Genomic DNA, 21897 nt, shown 5'->3' on the forward strand with positions numbered 1-21897 from the left:
TAATAGAATTTCACTTATTTAGGTATATGGCCTTTTCATACAAATTACCCCCGTATGAATAATAATAGTTTTAAATCTATCCCCATTTCTTGTCCCTGAGGTAGAATGAAGTAGCTGGATGGTATTTTGTGACTTATGGCACTGGTATTTCAGGTCCCACTTGTGCAAACACATTTCCTTCAAATATTTATTTGAGATATTTGATTAAGTCCTCAAATATCTCAAATGAATATTTTTATCTACTGCTACCAGTTTTGAAGTTCTATTCACTCCTCTTTAGCCTTTTGCTCTGTGGTGTCGGTCCCCACGACTCTTTTGAAACAGCTCTGTAATGGTTCCAACTGACCTACACAGTTTCAGAGGCTCTCTACTCAGTCCCTACCTAGCTGCCCACTTTTTATTCTTAAGAGTTCGGTGTCTTTTTTACTATTTCTGTTATTTTTTTTGAGACAGAGTTTCGCTTGCGATGGCACGATCTTGGCTCACTACAACCTCCGCTTCCTGGGTTCAAACGATTCTCCTGTCTCAGCCTCCTGAGTAGCTGAGATTACAGGCATGTGCCACCACGCCCGGCTAATTTTTTGTATTTTTAGTAGAGACGGGGTTTCTCCATGTTGGTCACGCTAGTCTCAAACTGCTGACCTCAGGTGATCCGCCTGCCTCAGCCTCCCAAAGGGCTGGGATTACAGGCGTGAGCTACCGTGCCCAACCCCGAGAGTTCACTGCTTTTAAACACTCCCTCTCCCATTGCTCTTGTCTTCCTCAGACTCCATTATCCTGCACTCAGACTCCATTATCCTGCACTCTCTGGGCTCTTTGGTACTCTGCTCACTGTTCTGCTCCTTCTCAGGTTCATTCGTTGGCTTCTCAACCTCAGTTTGACCTCATAAATGAAACACTGCTCCCCAAGTCTCTGGTCTTATCCCTTTTCCCTCTATTTCTTCCCCTTTGGGGTCATATACTTTCAGGACTTAATTATCACCCCTATGAGGATGTTCCCCAATCCTGGCTACATTACTGATCTCCAGTTGCTTGCTATTCTTGTCCATCTGTAGGGATGGCCATTCAGTTGCTCAAGCCCAACATTTCCAAGCTCAGAGTCAGGATCTTTCTCAACTCAGGCCTCCTAAGAATTCTTCAAATGAGGAGGGCTGACACTGAGGAAAGAGCAGGGGCTCTACAACAAGATGGATTTGGAATCAATTTGTATACAGTAAAATGTACCCCCTTTAAAACGCAGTTTTTGCTTTCAGGATCATGCACCGGATGAGTTTTGACAAATTTATATACCAGTGTAGCCACCACTCCAAAGAAGATCTAAAATATTTCCAGTACTCCAGAAAGTTCTCTCATTTTTCTTTGCAGTCAATTCCTGACTCTCTCCTGGCCTCAGGCAACCAGGGATCTGCTTTTAGTAGGTAAGTCCCCTTTTCTAAAATTTCAAATAAATGTAATCGTACAGTATGTACTCGTCCATGTTGCTGCATTTATCAGTGTTTTGTTCCTTTTTACTGTTAAGTAGTATTCTATTGTATGGATCCTATTTGTTTATCCACTCACTTGATGAACATTTCGGTTGTTTCTAGTTTTGGCTATCATGAATAAAACAACTATGCATATTAATATACAGGTCTTGGGTGAATATGTTTTCCTTGACTAAGTAAGAGTGGAATTGCTAGGTCATATGCCAAGGATATATGTTACTTTAAAAGAAGCTGCCAATTTTGTTTTCTAACATTTGTGTACCGTTTTATTCCCACCAGCAATGTAAGAGGTTCATTTGCTTCATATCACAAAGGCTTTAAAAAAAAATGTTGTAAGTCATTTATGTACACGCCTAATTTGTCATTTACATAAGTACTCATTAATTCATCAAGAGGGATAGCTAGTATGTGCTAAGCACTATGCCATATATATATCTATGTTTTCTTTTCTCCATAAAGCACTGCAATCGATTAAAAACACTTAACCCTAACTGGCACATACCAAACTGTTGATGTGCATTGAGGTTTTTTTTTTTTTTTTTTAATATTAGCACCAAATTTTTGGGAATGGAGTAAAATTTACTTGTTGGGTGTTCTAGAGTTACATCTTAGAAAATACCATTTAAACACGTTTTCAGCTCTTCAAATATTAGCCTTAGAGCAAATTCCTGGAAAATTTGCACCAATTTGTAACTATTGCAGCATTTTCACTTTTTTCCAATTCTTTATGAAGGCTTAAGTTTTTATTATGTCTATTCTTTTTATATATCTTTAACAATTTTTAGTATAATTTTAGCATATCAACACATATTCTTTAAAAAATATATATCCTATGAAACTCTTCTTACCATATTATTTGCTGAAATCATAAAAATGTAACCCTAAAAAACAGATGCTTATGCTTACTTCTCTTTTTGGAATCTTATGCTCTGTTCACTTACTGGTGTCCTTATGGTTGTATTATAGAAAATTTAATATTTTTGAATGTCCAAATAATTTCCTGATAGTTCATATGTAAACAATGAATACAATTTTGATTTTAATGGAAATGTAAAATTGTCACACAAACATCCAGGTATTTTATGATAAACCTAAAATAATTAGCATCTACTTACCTTAAAAAATTCCCTTTTTTCAATCATCTCATTACCATCTGTATCCAGCATTTTAAAAGCAACATGAAATCCAGAATGGGGTTCTGCAGTGAAGTGAAAAATGAATATTTAAATGTTGATGAAAAGCAAGTTATTTGTAGATAGATAGATCTTCAAATTTGACATACACTAGCAGAAACTGTATGAGTAAGTGCCTACACAGAAAAATAATGATTTCTTATAACAATTCCAAAGGCTGATATTTGGTGTTATGGCTTTGTTCCCTGCCTTCTTCAACACTCTTTCCATAGGTGCTGCTGCTTTGCTAGTAAGTGTTCTCCCTTTCAATGCAAAATTAGTTTGTAGGCTTAATTTATTTCTTTAGCTGTACTAGGGGCTTTTCTATATTCTTACAGTACCTTGGTTATTTTCAAATTAATGATTACTTTTTATTTCCCTTTCTCAGAGTACTTAAACAACAACAACGTATTTTGCAATCATTTTAGACTTATGGAAATTTTGTAAAGATAGTACAAAGATCCACAGAGTCCTCTAATTTTTCTTTTCTTCTGAGACAGAGTCTCACCTGTCACCCAGGCTGGAGTGCAGTAGCGTGATCACAGCTCACTGCAGCCTCAACCTCCTGGGCTCAAGCAATCCTCCTACCTCAGCCTCGACAAGTAGTTGGGACTACAGGTGTGCACCACCACACCTCGCAAATTTTTAATTTTTTTTGTAGAGATGGGGTTTTACCATGTTGCCCAAGCTGGTCTCAAACTCCTGGGCTCAAGCTAAAGTGCTGGGGTGAGCCCCCACACCTGGTCTTCCTCTAATGTTAACATCTTACATAACCACAGTACATTTATAAAGACTAAGAAATTAACATGGCACAGCATTATGAACTACACTATCGACTTTATCTGGGTTTTATGTTTTTTCACTAATGCTGTTTTCCTATTCTAGGATTAAATATAAGATACCATGTTGTATTTAGCTGTCATGTCTCCTGAGTCTTCTCTAATCTGTATCAGTGTCTCAGTCTTTTCTTGTTTTCCATGACCTTCACACTTTGAAGAGTACTGGTCAGGAATTTTGTATAATGTCAGATAAGCATTTTTAAAGCCTAGACTACCACTATGATTCTCTAGTTCAACAAACTTCCTATTAAAGAGACAATGCTATGGGCTGCTATAGTGCACAGGAGGCAGAAGAGACCCAAAGAGATAACCTAATCCAACGTTATCATTTTGCAGATATAGAAACTAAGGCATCAATAATGTTTTTAATGATAAAGACATAAATGCCAAACTTTTAAAATCCTGTTTGGTAAGAACAGAGAATTCCACATGATCTCTGAGAGAAACTGTGGGATACTTACTAGTGAGGATTGTAAGCAAGAAAAGATACTCAGTATATGAAATTAGCCCTGAAAGAGATAAAAACATACCAGAAAATAAGCTTTAGATGGTTTAGAATATACAGAGACATTAACATTGAAATTTCACCTAATTAAAACACAATTTTACTTTAAATTACCTCTCTTTGATACAGTGGAAAATTTTTATAATAGTTGAAGTAGAGGCCTAATACTTAAAAAAAGAAACTATGTTTCATCAGGTACTATTACTAGCAAGGAAGTTGTGATGGTTGGTTTTAAGTGTCAGTCTGACTGTGTCACAGACTGAACATCTTGAGTGTCCAGATTAAACATCATTTCTGGGTGTGTCTGTGAGATTAGCATTTAAATTGGTAGACTCGGTAAAGCAGGCTGTTCTCCCCAGTGTGGGTGGGCATTATCCACTCTGTTGAACAAAAAGCAGAGGAAGGAGAAATTCACCCTTTTTTTCTGCCTCACTTCTTGAGCTGGAACATCTTATCTTCTACCCTCAGACGGGTTTACACCATTGACTCCCCTGGTTCTCAGGCCTCCAAATGTGGACTGAATTACACCATCAGCTTTTCTGGGTCTACAGCTTGCAGATGGCAGATCATGGGACTTCTGTACCTCCATAATTGCATGAGCCAATTTTTCACAGCCAACCTCTATCTAAATCTCCTATTGGTTCTGTTTCTCTGGAGAACATTGACTAATACAGAAGAATCGAAGCTGGCTCACAAATAACAGGCATCCACTACAAGTTTTATTTACATGGCACTTTAGTTACTTCTACTTAAAGTTTTACTATGCATAACATCTCAAGTGAAGCAAATTTATAAATTCAGTAGAATAACAGAGACGGGATATACTGAGAGTCAAATTACATTATTTAAAACATAGTAATTAGTTCTTTGTAGCAGTAACTTGATTTTTCCTTTGGGAAATCATTCTTTGTCAGTCTCAAATATGCAGTTTGGGTAGGATGACCCTACCTTTGCCTCTGCAAGTAAATGCTAATTGGCTGAAGCCAATCACTGCATTTCTGTGGAATTGATGCAGGGATGGGCAAGTAGCTCAGGCCCAAGCTAATAAGGAGGTTGCACTAGTCTGGCTCCAGGGACTGGTTCAGGGATGGGCTAACACCTAAGTTGGGCCACTCAGAGTAGTACAGCAGGATTTCTGATGCAAATGCTGGATCACTGACTTTCACATTTTTATTTTGTGCTGAGCTTTGGTGATGTGAGAATGTTATTCTCAGGAATGTGAGGCAATGGAGAGAGTTCCTGGAACTGCCAGAAGCCAGTATTTAGAGCACAAGAGTGTAGCCAATCTTTAATTGCCAGATCTGGAAAATGAATATGGTGATGTTTCAGCCCTGGATGAAGTTGGGTTTGAAGCTAACTCTGTCTAGTCACTAAACTTTCTTGCTTGCTCAAGTACATTGTGTCAGGTTTTAGGCTGCTTACATAGAAACGATATCTCAAAAACCATGGCTTCCCGATACGCTAAAAAACAATTGTTCCCTCCGGATCAAAAGATTGGTATAATAGCAAAATGCACAATTAACAATTAAAAACACTTTTTTAATCATGGAAAACTTCAATCATATGCAACAACAGAGAGAATAATATGATGAATAATTATATATAATTATATTAAATAACACAATGAAACTCAGCACCAATAATTATCAATTCATGGCAGGTCTTGCTTTATCTATATTCCTTTTCACTCCCTACCTCCCACTGGATTATTTTGAAACAAAACCCACATATACATATCATTTCATAGTAAAAAATTCAGCCTGTATATCTAAAAAAAACCTCCCTGCCAGATAGTTACCACACCTAAAAAAGTATCAATAATTCCTTAACATCTTCAAATTCAAATCAGCATTATCAATTTTCCTGTTTTAGACAAGTTTTCAAGTGTGTTCAAATGAGCATCCAAAGAAAAGTCCTTACATTGCACTCAGTGAGTAGGTCTCTTAAATCACCTGTTTTTAAATATTGTGGTAAAATAAACATAACATACAATTTACCATTTAAACCATTTTTAAGTTTGGTAGCATTAAGTACATTCACGCTGTTGTACAACCGTCATTAGAAATTTTTCATCATGCTAAACAAAAACACTGTACACATTAAATGTTAACTCCTGAATCCCACCACCCATTCCTGCCTCTAGCCCCTGCAACCTCTATTCCACTTTCTGTCTCTGTGAAGTTGCCTATTCTATCTAGGTACCTAAGATGAATCATACGATATTTGTCCTTTTGTGACTTATTTCACTTGGCATAATGTTTTAAAGGTTCATTCATACTGCAGCATATGTCAGCATATCCTTCCTTTTTAAGGCTGAATAATATTCCATTGTACCTATGTGCCACATTTTGTTTATCCACTCACCTGCTGATGGACATTTGGGGTGTTTCTACCATGTGGTTACTGTGAATAATGCAGCTACAAATATTGGTGTACAAATATTTATCTGAGCCCCTGCTTTCATTTCTTTTGGGTATATACCCAGAAGCAGAACTGCTGCATCATACAGTAATGCTGTGTAATTTAATTTTTTTTTTTTTTTTTTTTGAGATGGAGTCTTGCTCTGTCGCCCAGGCTGGAGTGCAGTGGTGCGATCTCGGTTCACTGCAAGCTCCGCCTCCCAGGTTCATGCCATTCTCCTGCCTCAGCCTCCTGAGTAGCTGGGACTACAGGCACCCGCCACCACGCCCGGTTAATTTTTTGTATTTTTAGTACAGACAGGTTTCACCATGTTAGCCAGGATGACCTCGATCTCCTGACCTCGTGATCTGCCTGCCTCGGGCTCCCAAAGTGCTGGGACTACAGGCGTGAGCCACCGCGCCTGGCCAATGCTGTTTTAATTTTTGAGGAATCGCCCTACCTTTTCCACAGCAGCTGTGGAAATACAAATTCCCACCAAATTTCTCCACAGCCTCAACGCTTGTGTTTTCTGCTTTTTTTTTTTTTAACTGCCAACCTAATGAATGTCACGTGATATCTCATTGCGGTTTTGATTTGCATTTCCCTGATGATTAGTGACGTTGAGTACCTTTTCATGTGCTTTTCATGTGTATATCTTATTCTGAGAAATTTCTACTTGAGTCCTTTTCCCATTAAGAAAAGTTTTGTATAGTTCTTTACATATTCTGGTTATTATCCCTTATTATATATATGAATATATGATTTGAAAATATTTTCTCCCATTTGTGGATCTTTTCTTCACTCTCTTGACAGTGTTCTTCGATTCACAAATGTTCTTAATTGTGATGTAGTCTAATTTATTTATTTATTTATTTATTTATTTATTATTATTTTTTTTTAACAAGGTCTCACTCTGTTTCCCGGGCTGGAGTACAGTGGCACAGTAGTGGCTCACTGCAGCCTTGACCTCCCAGGTTCAAGCGATCCTCCCCACCTCTCAGCCTCCTGAGTAGCTGGGACCACAGGCATGTGCCACCATGTCTAGCTAATTAAAATACTTTTTTTTTTTTTTTGTAGAGACAGGGTCTTCCTATGTTGCCCTGGCTGGTCTTGAATTCCTGGGCTCAAGTGATCCTCCTGCCTCAGCCTCCCAAAGTGCTAGGACTGCAGGTGTGAGCCACTGTGCCCAGCCTTCCTGTCTCTTATGTCTCTCTTAATATATAGGTTTTCTCCCTTGTCTTTTTTGCCCCTACCTTTCAATTTAATTGTTGAAAAAGGTGGTCATTTGTCCTATAAAATTTCTAATAGTCTATAAAATTCTGATGACTGTATGTCCTTGGTATCATTTCACATGTTCCTCTACCTTCTGTATTTTCTACAAACGGTACTTAAATCCAGATGTGTGCTAAGATTCAGGTTTGATTTTGACAAGAATTCTTCACAGATGGCATTGTATACTTCCATTAGGAGGCCAAAATGCAGATGTTTACAGAAAATACTAGATACCATAGAGAGATACGAATAGTAAGAGTTACAAGAGTTTAGAAAAATGTGCAGGCATTTCCGGAGTTTAGATGATCAAAGATGTCACAGAGGAAGTAATTCTAACAGTAATCTTTGAATGATTGGTAAAAATTTTAATTAAGCGGATGTGGTACAAATGGGAAAGCTATTTAAGACAGATGAAGCTGAATATGAAAACTGCAAAGTGATTGTCTGAAATAATGCTCATGTGGAAGCAGCAATGGGAAAAAAAAACTACTATGGTAGTTCGGACAGGAAGAATAAAGAGCTGCAGAGGGTGATGACGGTGGGAATGTATTTACCCTTCTGTGCAGGACAACATACCCTAATGGCTCCCAAGCAAATAAAGGAGGGAGTCAGGGCCAAAGGTAGTTCAGAGCAAGGAAAGCAAACATGGTATTATTAGATGATTCCATGTTTTAACTATAAGTAAATATTTTAAATGTTTTCAATGGCTTCCTTTTTTTGAATTACCAACTTTTTGTTGTTTCTATTTTGGAGCAGGTGTACTTTTCTTTAACAAAAAGACTATAGTACATTTTCAGATTTTCTTTTGCTTTAAACTATTTAGTCTTTCTATAAAGGGAGAATAAATTAAATGTGTTTTGTCATATCTTGTACCTGAGAGAAGTGCTCTAATGTTAGCTGAAAGATCAAAGTATTTCATTCTTTGGCAGCCTTAAGAATTTTTCTCATTTTCAAAGGAATATGCCAATGTGAAAAAAATGGCCAAACCTCTAGACTCCACTGGGCTTGATGCCAAAAGGAGACCTTGCTTTTCTTCTCTTTAGACACAGGTACAGGTCCTTTATGCAAGCAGAACTTTTTGAAAAAGAAAATTCCAGGGTCTTTCTTTGAAATACTGACTTAAATAAAAAGCTTGAATAATCACAGAGTTGAGACAGTATAAAAACAGTACCTTTCACTCTCAAGGTGGGTTATAAATAAACAAGGTAGTTCTACAACAGCATTCTAGGCATTTGCCCTCTGAAAATGTTTTTAAAGAAAACTGACACACGAGAATATTGACAGGAGAAACAGCTTAATATATATTTGTTATATCTAATTGTAAAGTAAATGCTGTTAAATGGCAATGATTCAAAACTGCATTAGGACAGTATTTTAAATAATTTATGTTTAAAAGTTTGTTAAAGAATCTTTTAAGAGAGACACTAGGAGAAATGAGTAAGTTCTGACTTTTTCCTCTCTTCACGTCAGACAACCAATATGTTGTCCTTGTAAACAAGGTTTGAGGGAGGTGCATCTCACTCATCAATGTGAAAACCCAGTCATCACACTTAAGATGAATAAATTCTGTCAGTTACAATGCTTATCTAGAAATATTAAGATGGAACCATTCTAAAACATGACCGCTGTTAAGTACAATTTTGTGAATCCTGTTTTCCAAAGAGATTGGATTATCCCACCTATTGCAAGAATATATTTATATCTTACAACATATCTCATAATTTATATTCAGTATATTTTTGAGGATGGTATTAAAATTATGCTCACTTTAAAAAAAATATAATAACCTACAACTTCTTCTTCCTTATAATAATATGTGTTGGTAAATTATTTTCTTATTTTAGGAATGTACTACCTTTTGCTAGTTACGATAGAGTATACATTTTGATAGTTCTTATACGTGGTAAAATGGAATATTTCAAAGGGTCCCAAGTATAACTAAGTTTTACATTGTTTTTCTTCAAATCACTATTAACAGCAACAGCGAAGTATATCTTTAAAAAGTGTATCTTCTGAATCTTTTATAAAATAAACATTTAGTGTTTTTTTCTTTAAGTTGGAAATGTACATGTCAACTCATGTATTTCAGGGAACTAAAAAGTAACTGTTGTCTTTCCTCAAGATGTTTCCCTATTGCACTTGTAAGCACTTTTTTCCTATACTATCAGATCACAATCAACATTACAGACAAGATATACAAGAGTCTCAGCCCTTCCACTGTATTGGGCTTCCTCACAATTTAATAAACAATTCTACTGTTCTCTGTTTGTTCAGTCAAAAACAATTTATTAAGCATATACCACGTGCTAGCCATTGTGCTTAGACCTCATAAGTTTACAAAGAAAAGGGCCTTTTCCCTCAAGGAATTTATATTCTAAGAAGTTAGCAGATGACACATAAACCAGCAATTATAATAAAACGTGGCGAGAAAGAATATATAAAGAATGATGAGAATGCAGGGGAGGGAACAATTCTTTCTACTGAAGAAGTTAAAAACGATTCCCAGAAGAAGTGAAGCTTGCGTTAATTCTCCAATGAGCAGAAGGCTGGGAGAAGGTGGTGAGTCAGAGAGTAGAGGGGGAGATAGAGAACGGCACAGGCAAAGGGAAGAGCGTGTGCAAAAGTATGAAAGCGTAAAAAGACGTGGCACACTGTGCAGAATGGCAAGAGAGGGCAGCAGGGAAGCTTATGCAGGGCACAGGACACAAAGGGCTTATATACACCAAACTAAGGAAGTTAGATTTTATTTATTAAGTGACAAAGTTACCTGATCTGTTTCCTATTCTCTAGAGGTAGGGAGAAGAGAAGATGAATTCGATAAATACTTAGGTAAAATTGGAAAGACTTTGTGTTTGATTGACTATGAAGGGTGGGAGGGGCAAAGAGAGAGAGAAAAGGTTATAAGATATTTCTTGGGTTTGGGTGAGTTAGATGAAAGCTTTTACTACCAAATGAGATCAAGAATACAGGAAGTGTTGGTTTAGGGGGAAGATGATGAGTGCAGTTTGGCATATTCTGAATCCAAGGTAACTGAGAGAGATCCAAAACCAGGTGTCTGGCAGCTAGTTTGTAAATACACAGATGGCTGAGGCTCAGGAGTGTAGCCTGGGCTGGAAGCACTGAAAGAGATTTGGGAGTCATCTCATGAACGCTAAAACCAAGGAGGCTGAAGAAGAGTAGTAAGTGAAGGACAAAATTCTATGAAGTGCCAATGTTTAATAGGCAGGAGGTGGAAGAGGGCCAATGACAGAGAGAGACTAGGACAGTGTGGTTTCAGAGAAATCAAGAGGACTTGTGACACAAAGATTTGCCTAATTAACAGATCTTTTTTTGACACGATCTCAGGCACTGTGTCAGAAGTTTCACGTAAGTCACTGTAACCTTGAAGTAGATATTATCATCTCTATTTTACAGATGAAGTAGGCTTTAAAGCAGCTCATAAACCACAAGCTACACAGGAGCTGGGAGACTCTATACATTCAGCCTGTGAAGGCTTCTCACAATTAGGGACACTCTTCTTCCAGCTAGAATGTGGTACAGTAGATGTGTTGGAGGGATGGAGAAGGGGAAGGATCAGGGTTGAGACCCCAATCAGCGTGGGATAAAAGTACAGAGAAGTCTAAGTATAGAAAAGTCTAAGTTAAGGGTGGCCAGCATTTGGATGAATGGTGAGAGAGCAGATCTTACACCTTGCCCTTTCATGATACTTCTAACTCTTCCTAATTCTGTAACTCTCCAGTTCTGCCTCATCTTTTACCTGCCAATTGCTTAATTTTCTTGTCATCCTTAAGCTACATCTTACAGTCCTGATTTCCCTGCCAGTCCTTTATGAATGTAGGAATGTAAGTTGATTTTCCTCCCACAGCCACTGCATGTACATTTTAAAAATTTATCTTTGACTTTGTAATGAATGCTATGTATATTCTCTATCCTTACAGCCATTTACTGTTTCTGGTTCCTCTTAAAGCCTCCTTCCCTCACCCCTTACCCTCTCATCATGTTCATTCCTCTATTTCTTGTATGAATATCCTCATAGACTTTGCCTAAGGGGGGAAAATCCTATTTTTCTAATAGTTCATCACTAAGGTCTTTCTCCCAATCATCCGAAATACTGGGTCTTAATTCTCCTTCAAAAAAAAAAAAATCCTGGAAATATATGATTAATGCTGTTGTTCATTCTGAGAACATAAACAGTCCTCCAGCTATGTAAATAACAAAGAAAGAAAACTATCTAATGAGGAAAATGTGTGTGCAGGCTGATGAATTTATCTCCTTGATAGTTAGAAAGATTATCTACTATGTCTCTCTCTCTGAAAGTTAAAAAAATAAAAATAAAAATAAGTTACTGGGGTGGCCACTGAGGGGGTCGGGGAGGCTGCACAAGGTGGCAAGCCCAGACAGCCAGAGCAGCCCCCACCTCAGCCGTACCCACCACCGCCCCAGCAGCAGCACGAGGAAGAGATGGCAGCCGAGGCCAGGTAAGCCGTGGTGCCCCCATGGACGACGGGTTTCTGAGCCTGGACTCACCCTCCTACGTCCTGTACAGTGACAGAGCAGAATGGGCTGATATAGATCTAGTGCTGCAGAATGATGGCCCCAATCCTGTGGTCCAGATCATTTACAGTGACAAATATACACTCTGGAAATGATTAAACTAGTACCACATAATGAAAGTGCCTGCAACCATTTGAAAGGGATTTTGCAGGATTGTGGTCTTTCCAAATATCCTAATCTGTTAAGTCAATTACTTGATTTACAACCAAGTCATAGTTCCCCCTACCTAATTGCCTTTCTTGTGGATATCTATGAAGACATGCTAGAAAACCACTGTGACAAAAAGGAAGACATTCTTAATAAAGCATCAGAGTTATGTGAGATCCTAGCTCAAGAAAAGGACACTATAAGAAAGGAATATTGGAGATAGATTGGAAGATCCCTTCAAAGCAAACACAGCACAGAAAATGACTCACCAACAAATGTACAGCAATAACACCATCCAGAAAAACTTGATGGAATGCTTTTATTTTTTATTAAGGGACCCTGCAGGAGTTTAAAACGAGAGTGGTCCTTCCCTTTGCCTGTGGTGTCAAAGTGCATCACACAGGTATTGCTTTTTAACAAGAACTGACGCTCCTTGGGTGCTGCAGCTACTCAGACTAACTCTAAGTAATGGGATTCTTCTAAAGCAAAGTCACTGGATGGGAGGAGGAAGAAAAAGTCCCATAAAGGAACTTTTGTAGTCTTATCAACATGTAATCAAATCCCTTAGCATCAACTCTTCCCTCAGTAGTACATGCGTCAAGATTTGTAGCAGTAATAACTGCAGGTCATTTGTATGTAATGGATATGAGGTAGCTGAAGTTTGGTTCAGCAAGCAGGGAATACAGTGGTTCCATCAGAGCTGGTCTGCACACTCACGTTATCTTGCTATCACTGTAGCCAACTAATGCCAAAAAAAACGGTTTTGTAATAAAAGCATAGCTGTATCTAAAAACAAAAACAAACGAACAAAAAAAGAAGTTACCGATAATCTTTCTCAGTATCCTCTAAAAACAAGTACCTATTTTTTCTCCCTTATGGCACAGAGGCAGCAAAGCTGGTAAAGAAATACTACAATCCTTCTGGAGACCAGAATCCTGACTTCTGGATGTGACTACAATCTAACAGGATTCTCTGATGCAGACTAGCAGGAGGTATGAACTCCCCTCCCAAGTCTTCCTCTGCCAATATGAAAAGCTGCTCCACAAATCTTGCCCCTATACGCAGAGGCTGAATGAAGAGAACACTGATCTCAATTTCAAGAAGAAACTAAAGAACATCCACAGATTTTTCTTCTATCTGAAGAGTCAAAACTGTAATTAAACTGCAATAACTTTCTACCTTGTCTTCAAATCTCACTGTCACTTTCAAAACTTCCATTAACCCATTTCATATAATCTCCACTACCATTTGCTATCTTCATACCAAGAAAATAAAATGTTTGCTTACTGCTCTTTGAAATTCCAACTCTTTTCATACTTATGCCTCAAAAATATTACTTGTCAATAAAAAGAAAAAAATTTTACTTGTCATTTGCCAAGTACTCTCCCAATTTTCTCCAAAGTTTGTTAAATCTCATTCATATCTTCATTATCTCTCACGAGATAGAGAATTTCTCAGTGCTCTTTCAGGACTGACTAGTGAGCCCCTTCCTTCAAACTCACCCCACTAGAATGATCTAATTGTTTGCTTCCCCAGCTTAGGTGGTTCTTGTTGAATTGCATCAAAAGAGATAGAGAAGAAACAACTAGGATGGTGAGAAAAGCAATACAACAAAGCATGGGGTCATAGAAGCCAAAACAAGGAGCTGTTCTGATGTAGATAATATATCAAATACCGCCGAGGTCACATAAGCTGAGACTACAAAATGTCCTCATTGAACTGGTAACAAGGAGGTCACTGGTGATCATGACAAAACAGTGTCCATGGTGGAGTGGGTACCAGGCTGAAATGAGCTGAATGAATGAATGAGAGGTGAGGAAGTGAACACAACACACCAGGGAATATGGGGGTAAAGGAAAAATTTTTTACCCTAAAAAATAGGACATACTTTTAAGTTTACATAAGGTAGGAATAAGGTAGAGAGAAACAAACTGGTGATGTGGTAAAATAGGGAAAAATATCAAAGTAGAAAAGTCTTGAAAGGGCAAGAAAAGAGGCCTAGAGCAAATACAGAGACATGGGCTTATGTTGTACGGAATAGATCTATAAAGATAGCAAAGACAGACAAGATGGATGCAGCTGTAAGATGCAGATGCAACAGCAGATTTGGAGGTGAGTTCTTTCTTTCTTTAGGTAAAGAAAAAATGCCTTAAAAAGTTTATTAAATTCCACGGTGTACAGGATATACTTCATAATGAATCCAACTAATTTTAATAATTATCTTTATGATTCTGAGTATGGAATGATTTTATATATATATTTTTGTAATCAATAGTAAGGCAGTGCAATTTTTTTTTTTTTTTTGAGGCGGAGTCTTGCTCTGTCTCCCAGGCTGGAGTGCAGTGGCGCAATCTCGGCTCACTGCAAGCTCTGCCCCCCGGGTTCACGCCATTCCCCTGCCTCAGCCTCCCGAGTAGCTGGGAATACAGGCACCGGCCACCGCGCCCAGCTGATTTTTTGTATTTTTAGTAGAGACGGGGTTTCACCGTGTTAGCCAGGATGGTCTCGATCCCCTGACCTCGTGATCCACCTGCCTCGGCCTCCCAAAGTGCTGGGATTACAAGCGTGAGCCACCACGCCCGGACAAGGCAGTGCAATTTTTAAAAATTCTATTTGTGTTTAATACTGCCAGAATCAGATTTTTCTTCTTCAATTAAGTGACTGCATTTTGTGACTAATACACTTTGAAATAACTGTATACCGCATTAAATATGGTAATACATCGAATAGCCCTAATTTAAAAAAATAGCTAGGGAAAAGAAAAAATATCCTACTACAGTTGCAGGTCATTAGCTATTAAGCTGATAAAACATTGCTCATTAGGAGGCAGAACTTTCTTCTAGTATATCTTAGAAATAATTCACATCAAAGTCAAATATTTTGATAAAGAACAGATAAAAATTAGAGGATAATTTCATGTTTTTATTCAGATATTTGATAAAGAGGAGGCTGAGGCACGAAAATCACTTGAACCTGGGAGGTGGAGGTTGCAGTGAGCCAAGATCACGCCACTGCGCTCTAGTCTGGGCGTGAGACTCTGTCTAAAAAAAAAAAAGAGTTGATGCATTATTTCTAAAATGTATGAAAGCATTACTACAAAATGGATCTAATTTTGCTGACAAAATAATACCAAGTAATCCTTTTTAAATTTTTAAATATTTCCTTTTCCTTTCCTTTTTTTTTGAGACAAGGTCTCACTCTATTGCCCAGGCTGGAGTACAGCAGTACAATCATGGCTCACTGAAGCCAGCTTCTTAGGATCAAGTGATTCTCTCCCACCTCAGCCTCCCAAATAGAGGGTATTACAGGCGTGAGCCACCATGTGCAGCTAATTTTTTTATTTTTTGTGGAGACGGGGTCTCCCTATGTTGCCTAGGTTGGTCTTGAACTCCTGGGCTCAAGTGATCCTCCTGCCTTGGCCTCCCAAAGTGCTGGGGTTACAGGCATCAGCCACTATGCCTGGCCCCAATTAATACTAATTGGGAAGAAGACCAACATAAATTATTGAAAGTTTTAACTGGGAAATATTTAAAAAAACACGTGGTCTTCATACTTTCAATACACAGAAAGGCTAAAAGTGCATAGCAAAAATACTCAAGGGATTCACTGAAATAGATCAGGATAATTTGTAATTAGCATGTAGTTAATTTTAGATGAGCATCTATTATGTGTCAGAGAATGTTTTTAGGCAACATACCAAGCAACTGGGGATATAAAAATAACCACACATATTTTTCCACTTTGAGATTATGGCTTAATTAAGAAAGATTAGAAATCAGAGAGTACAGTATAACAAAATACAAAAAATGAGAAAGCATAAGACTGTTTATTGGTTTCACAGATGACTTCATAGAGTAGGGTAGCTGAGAAGTGGAAGCTGTTTAGCAGGGAGCAGGAGTATGGTATTCCATATAAAGGTCATAGGAGCACTTGAGGCACTACCAGGAGTCTGGACTGTGAATGCAGCGATGAAGCTGTACAGGTACTTCTTTTCAGAAGCACGGTATGCTTCTAAGGTTTCAAAATGGGGTTCTCTTTTCAGTTTTTAAAGATTAATCTCCTATCTCTCAATTTTTTTTCCTTAAGATGATTTAAATTTTCTCTCTTCAGTTTTTATTTTACTCATTTTTCTTGAAAACACTTTTTAATAGAATTTCTAAAATCACATTATATTTATGTAGAGTTTTACACAAAAGCTGAATTAATCTACTCTGGCTCTCATATTCTGCCTTTAGATCAAAATTATTATAGAACCCTCCCCAGCCTTCCTTACTTCAGGAAAAAACATCAAATAATCATAAGATAACTCAGTTTATATCCACAGAGATTATCTGAGTTTTCACAACTGGTAATATCTTTCTTAAGAGTCTCAAAATGCTTCCAGAAAAGTCTATATCATGGAAAGGTACCTCAAAGCCATAGCTCTGATCTAAATATTGGTACTTGAAATTTAAACATCTTGCTTAAAATCTACTTTAAAATGCCAAATTAGTAATTTCCTAAAGTAAAACCTTACAAAATATTTATTAACTATGATTTTAAAAATACCATTTATTTACAAACTCATTAATAAGAGGCTAAGGCTCAGTTAATATTAAATCTTACAAAAAAACATATAGCAATATTACCAATTATAAACTTAAAATGTACCAGACACACAGCAAGAAAACTAAAACCAACTTGCCCAAGGTTACACAGCTAATAGAGCTAGGAATCTAAACCAGGCTTAAAACCCACGTTCTTAATATTTTTTAAGGCTACATACCAGATACTATAAATGTTTAAAACATCTTATTTTATTAAATTCTTTCAACAATCCCATAAGGAAGGCATTACTGTCTTATTTTAAAAGGTGATGAAAGTGAGGATGAAAGAGATTAAGTAATTTCCCCGGGTCATAAAACTAGGAAAAATTTGAATTTAAGTCTGTCAACTTCAAAACATGCACTTTTGTTCACTAACCATATACTACATTCCAGTAAATTCCCACTATAAAAAATTTAGGAGCTTGTTAACCTCAAAGTCTATAGGGATGTTCTGGTGCTATGACTGGAAGGAATTGGTAAAGGGTGGGGTGAAGTGGGTATAAAGATAAGTAGACAGTTTAGTATAAGGAACTAATACTCGCAGAATATAATGAAAGTCCACTAAATATTGATACAGAATGTACAGAAATAGATATTTATCAATAGACAATAAATGATTAATATTGATTTTATGGAGTTATTATACCTTTGTCATATTTTTCTTCTCCATGGAGTGTTATATGATAAACTTATTCTCAATTTAAAACTAAATTTTTTTTTTTTGAGACACGGTCTTGCTCTGTTGCCCAGGTGACCACACACAGCTCACTGCAATTGCAACCTCAACCTCTCGAGCTCAAGCGATCCTCTCACCTCACCCTCCCAAGTAGCTGGGACTACAGGTGTGCATCACCACGCCTGGCTAATTTTTCTTTTACATTATTTGTAGAGATAGAGACTTGCTATACTGCCCAGACTGGTCTTGAACTCCTGGGCTCAAGCTATCCTCTTGCTTCAGCCTCCCAAAGTGCTGGGATTACAGGCGTGAGCTAATGCACTCAGCCATAAAACTAATGTTGATTTGAGAATGTTGTAAATCTCTTGAGGTAACTGTAAAAGCTCTGCTGCATTCAATGAAAGGTTATAAACCACTGATTTAGAAATTACATTTGTTTCTTAATTCTCCAATTCCTTCTTTAGACAACAGGAAACAATAATTAATTTATCACCAATCTCAGGTGAACACTTTTTCTACACTTATAAAATAGAGTGGTCCATCTCTCAGATCCTTGATAAGGTTCACTAAATTAACTATGCCAACTTCTATTTTAGCTGTCTATTTCTACGGTCACTCCCTGAACCCTGAAATCACCTGCAAGTGCTTCAGCTTAGAAACTGTAAATTCAGACACCTACTCTATGACCATGGTTGTTTTCTGCTCTTGGACATCCACTACATCTGTTTTCAACCTCACTGGCAGCTTTCTCTCTAGGCTTTTTTCTATTCCTGGAGTTTATCATGAAAAGGGGATTTTTTTCCCTCTTGACTTTCCTACCTTCTTTTTAAATTTTTCTTCCTATTTTACTTTATTCTCTATTGTCTCTGCTTAAACTCCATGGCTCATTAGTTAAAACCTCTCTTGCTCCTAACATTGTTAACTCCCTAGGCCGTGACTTCCTCCATTCTTCTGCCTAGCAAATCCTAACTGTCCAACTATTCTATTCTACAACTACACTGATCAATGACTCATTCTTTCATAATCTATGTTCTTCTAGTCCTTGAAGGATTCCCAGAAGTCTGTTTCTCTCATCAGTTCTTTTTCCATATCCCAGAAGCTACTTCAAACCTTCTTTCTCCATAAAGCTCAGACCTACTATATCCAACATTTTCTTTCTTTCTTTTTTTTTTTTTGAGACAGAGTTTCACTCTTGTTGCCCAGGCTGGAGTGTAATGGCATGATCTCGGCTCACTGCAACCTCTGCCTCCCAGGTTCAAGCGATTCTACTGCCTCAGCCTTCTGAGTAGCTGGGATTACAGGCACCCGCCACCATGCCTGGCTAATTTTTTGTGTTTTTAGTAGAGACAGGGTTTCACCATGTTGGCCAGGCTGGTCTCAAACTCTGTATCTCAGGTGATCGGGCTGCCTTGGCCTCACTGGCCTCCCAAAGTGCTGGGATTACAGGCGTGAGCCACCGCACCTCACCCTAAATCCTATTTTATAAAGAAAATCAAGGCTACTCCAAAACACCTCCCTCATTTGCTTGCCAGTAATTTGTAAATATCTGCATAAAATGCTCATTTGTTCACCCTTTTCTCCTGATACAGTGGGAAAGACATCCTCCCTGTGGAATGCTGATCCTTCCAATCCTGTTCTGAAGACAATCCCTTCTTTCCTATTTTCCAGGATTTTGTCCTATTCATACTTCCTTTGTCTTGTCCACCTCTCCTTCTCATCAACAAGAAACATGCTCACCACCTAAAATAAACCAATATTCTCTTGGCCTTTTTTCTCTACCCTTAGCTACTACCCTCTAACTCCTCTGTTCATGACCATGTCTCTCAAGAGGTCTGCGTTTACTTTTCTCATATCCGCCCTCACTTCTCAGTGTTCTGCAACTTGGCTTTAGATCTCATCCTACCACTGACCTGTACAGTCGGCCCTCCGCATCCATGCATTCAACCAACCATGTATCAAAAATATTAAAAAAAAAAAAGGTCTGGTGTGGTGGCTCATGCCTGTAATCCCATTACTTTCAATGGCCAAGTCAGGAGGACTGCTTGAGCCCAGGAGTTTGAGGCCAGCCTGAGCAATGTAGTGAGACTCCCGTCTATACTAAAATTAAAAAAAATTAGCCATGTATGGTGGTGCACACCTGTAGTCCCAGCAGGCTGCAGCAGGAGGACTGCTTGAGTCCCACAGTTTGACGCTGCCGGGAGCTATGACTGCGCCACTGCACTCCAACCCAGCAACAGAGCAAGACCCTGTCTCAAAAAAAAAAAAAAAAAACAAAAAAAACCCCCAAACAACCCACACCAATACAAATAAAAAGAAATAGAGTTACAGAATATAACAACTATATACATAGCATTTACATTGTATTAGGTATTATAAGTAATCTAGAGATGATTTGAACTAAATGGGAGGATGTTTGTAGGTTATACGCAAATATGATGCCATTTTATATCAGGATCTTGAGCGTTCTTGGATTTTGGTATCCAAGGGGGGTCCTAGAACCAATACCCCATAGATAACAAGGCACCACTGTACTTGTTAAAATGTCAAACACTTCCAGCTGCTAAATATAGTGGATACTTCTCAGTCCTTAGCTCACTCAACTCCCTACATTTACTTGGTTTTGACATTTGATAAGTTCCCTTTTTCTTTAACACTTTCTCTGCTTGGCTTCTGTGATAACACTCTCCTGGCATTCCTCTACCTCTCTGATTACTCTGCCATGACCTCTTTCCGTCCACTCCCCTAAGTGGTGGTGGCTCCTCTGGATGCCCTTGAAGGCTTCTCATCTTTTATTTTAGATACTCTGCCTCATACCCTCTCCAGGCTTTAATTAACATTGATGTTTTAATAATTTATCTGTAATTGCTCAAAGACTTTGAAAAAGTTACCTCCTACTTACTTTATGTTTTAAAAACACCTATTAAATAACATGGTACAAATCTCATACCTTAATTCCTTAATAATACTTCAGTTAAATAAAACACATAACTAGAAATTTAACAACAAATCAAAATTACCTTTATCGCCAAGGTCTCTGAAAAAAGTTGATCCACAGCCAGCTGTTTGGATCCCTGACAGTGTATCCTCGATGTCCTTTGAATACACATATTAAAATTAAACTTCTAAAAGTTCATTTTCTTTGTAGCTGGGACTACAGACGCCCACCTCCATAGCCGGCTAATTTCTTTTTGTATTTTTAGTAGAGACAGGGTTTCACTGTGTTAGCCAGGATGGTGATCTCCTGACCTCGTGATCCGCCCACCTTGGCCTCCCAAAGTGCTGGGATTACAGGCGTGAGCCACCGTGCCCGGCCAAAAGTTCATTTTCTATCTTACCAAACACAAACCCTGCCCCGCCCCCGCAACATGTTGCTTACCTTTTTTGTCAGCTTCTTGACTGAAGTTTTACCTACAACAAATAAGAAACATTATTTAGTATCCATATTCTTTGGTAAAACTCAACTTGCACTAAGAAAGAAAATTATTTAAAAGACAAAACAAACAACTAAATATTTATTTAAAAAGCAAAGGCTTGTAATTTTAGCTAATATCCTTAAGCCATAATCATGAGTCAGAGAATTCTAAGACTAAACACAAAGACACTATCATTTTCAATTTCACTCACCCTATTTCATACATATGAAATTGTATATAACCATCTATGATTTATCCTAGTTGTCTGAATCATATTATTAATTCTTGTCAAACATAATTTCTTCACATAATTATTAAAATCACTCTCTTTTTACTTTCATTGATTTAAAAAAAACACTCACGATTTATAAAGCTTCCTTTTTTTGAACTCTGGAAAGTCCTCTTAGGCTTATAACTCTCCAGTCAAATGTAAAAGTCTAGCCAACATAACCATCCATTCTAAAGTAGTTACTTTTAATAATTTCCTACTGGATAACAGAGATTTAAAATTCTTTCAGGTTTTCAGCCACCCTCTTTACTGCCTACATCATTTTCCTAATATCCACCATAATTCTAAAGCTATTACATTGTTTCTTTTTTTTAGGACTTATTCTGATGATAGCCTCAAATCATTTTAAACATCCAGAACAAAACTGAAAAATGTTTTATTTTGTTTCTTACATAAGCAATATACAGCACTAACTTTACTTATTGCTCTCAAAATTATCTTGTCTATGAAGTTCCTTCAGCACAATTATGCAGTCTGTGGAAATTCAGGTGGCACATTAAAAAAGAGTGCTTTTAGATGTGGCTTTTCTGTAGTTTGGGTTGTTTAATTTGGACGATAAA

General features: G+C 37.6%; 1 protein-coding gene and 1 non-coding gene across 3 annotated transcripts in view; both read right to left on the reverse strand.

The window, feature by feature from the left end:
- MICU2 (mitochondrial calcium uptake 2) overlaps positions 1 to 21897 on the reverse strand; it is a 111545-nt gene that overhangs the window by 25854 nt on the left and 63794 nt on the right. For both annotated transcript variants that reach the window (XM_004054244.5, XM_063697187.1), the window contains exons 3-6: positions 21012 to 21043; positions 20653 to 20728; positions 3957 to 4004; positions 2600 to 2682 (exon numbers count right to left, since the gene is read on the reverse strand). In XM_004054244.5, coding sequence (XP_004054292.1) covers positions 2600 to 2682; positions 3957 to 4004; positions 20653 to 20728; positions 21012 to 21043 — 239 coding nt within the window. The remainder of the gene's footprint in view (positions 1 to 2599; positions 2683 to 3956; positions 4005 to 20652; positions 20729 to 21011; positions 21044 to 21897) is intronic.
- On the reverse strand, positions 9137 to 9237 carry LOC115930494 (small nucleolar RNA U13). Its single transcript, XR_004067130.1, has one exon. It is a non-coding gene; the product is annotated as a small nucleolar RNA U13 (small nucleolar RNA).

The sequence above is a fragment of the Gorilla gorilla genome, chromosome 14 (genome assembly GCF_029281585.2).
Source record: "Gorilla gorilla gorilla isolate KB3781 chromosome 14, NHGRI_mGorGor1-v2.1_pri, whole genome shotgun sequence".
Taxonomy (NCBI): domain Eukaryota; kingdom Metazoa; phylum Chordata; class Mammalia; order Primates; family Hominidae; genus Gorilla; species Gorilla gorilla.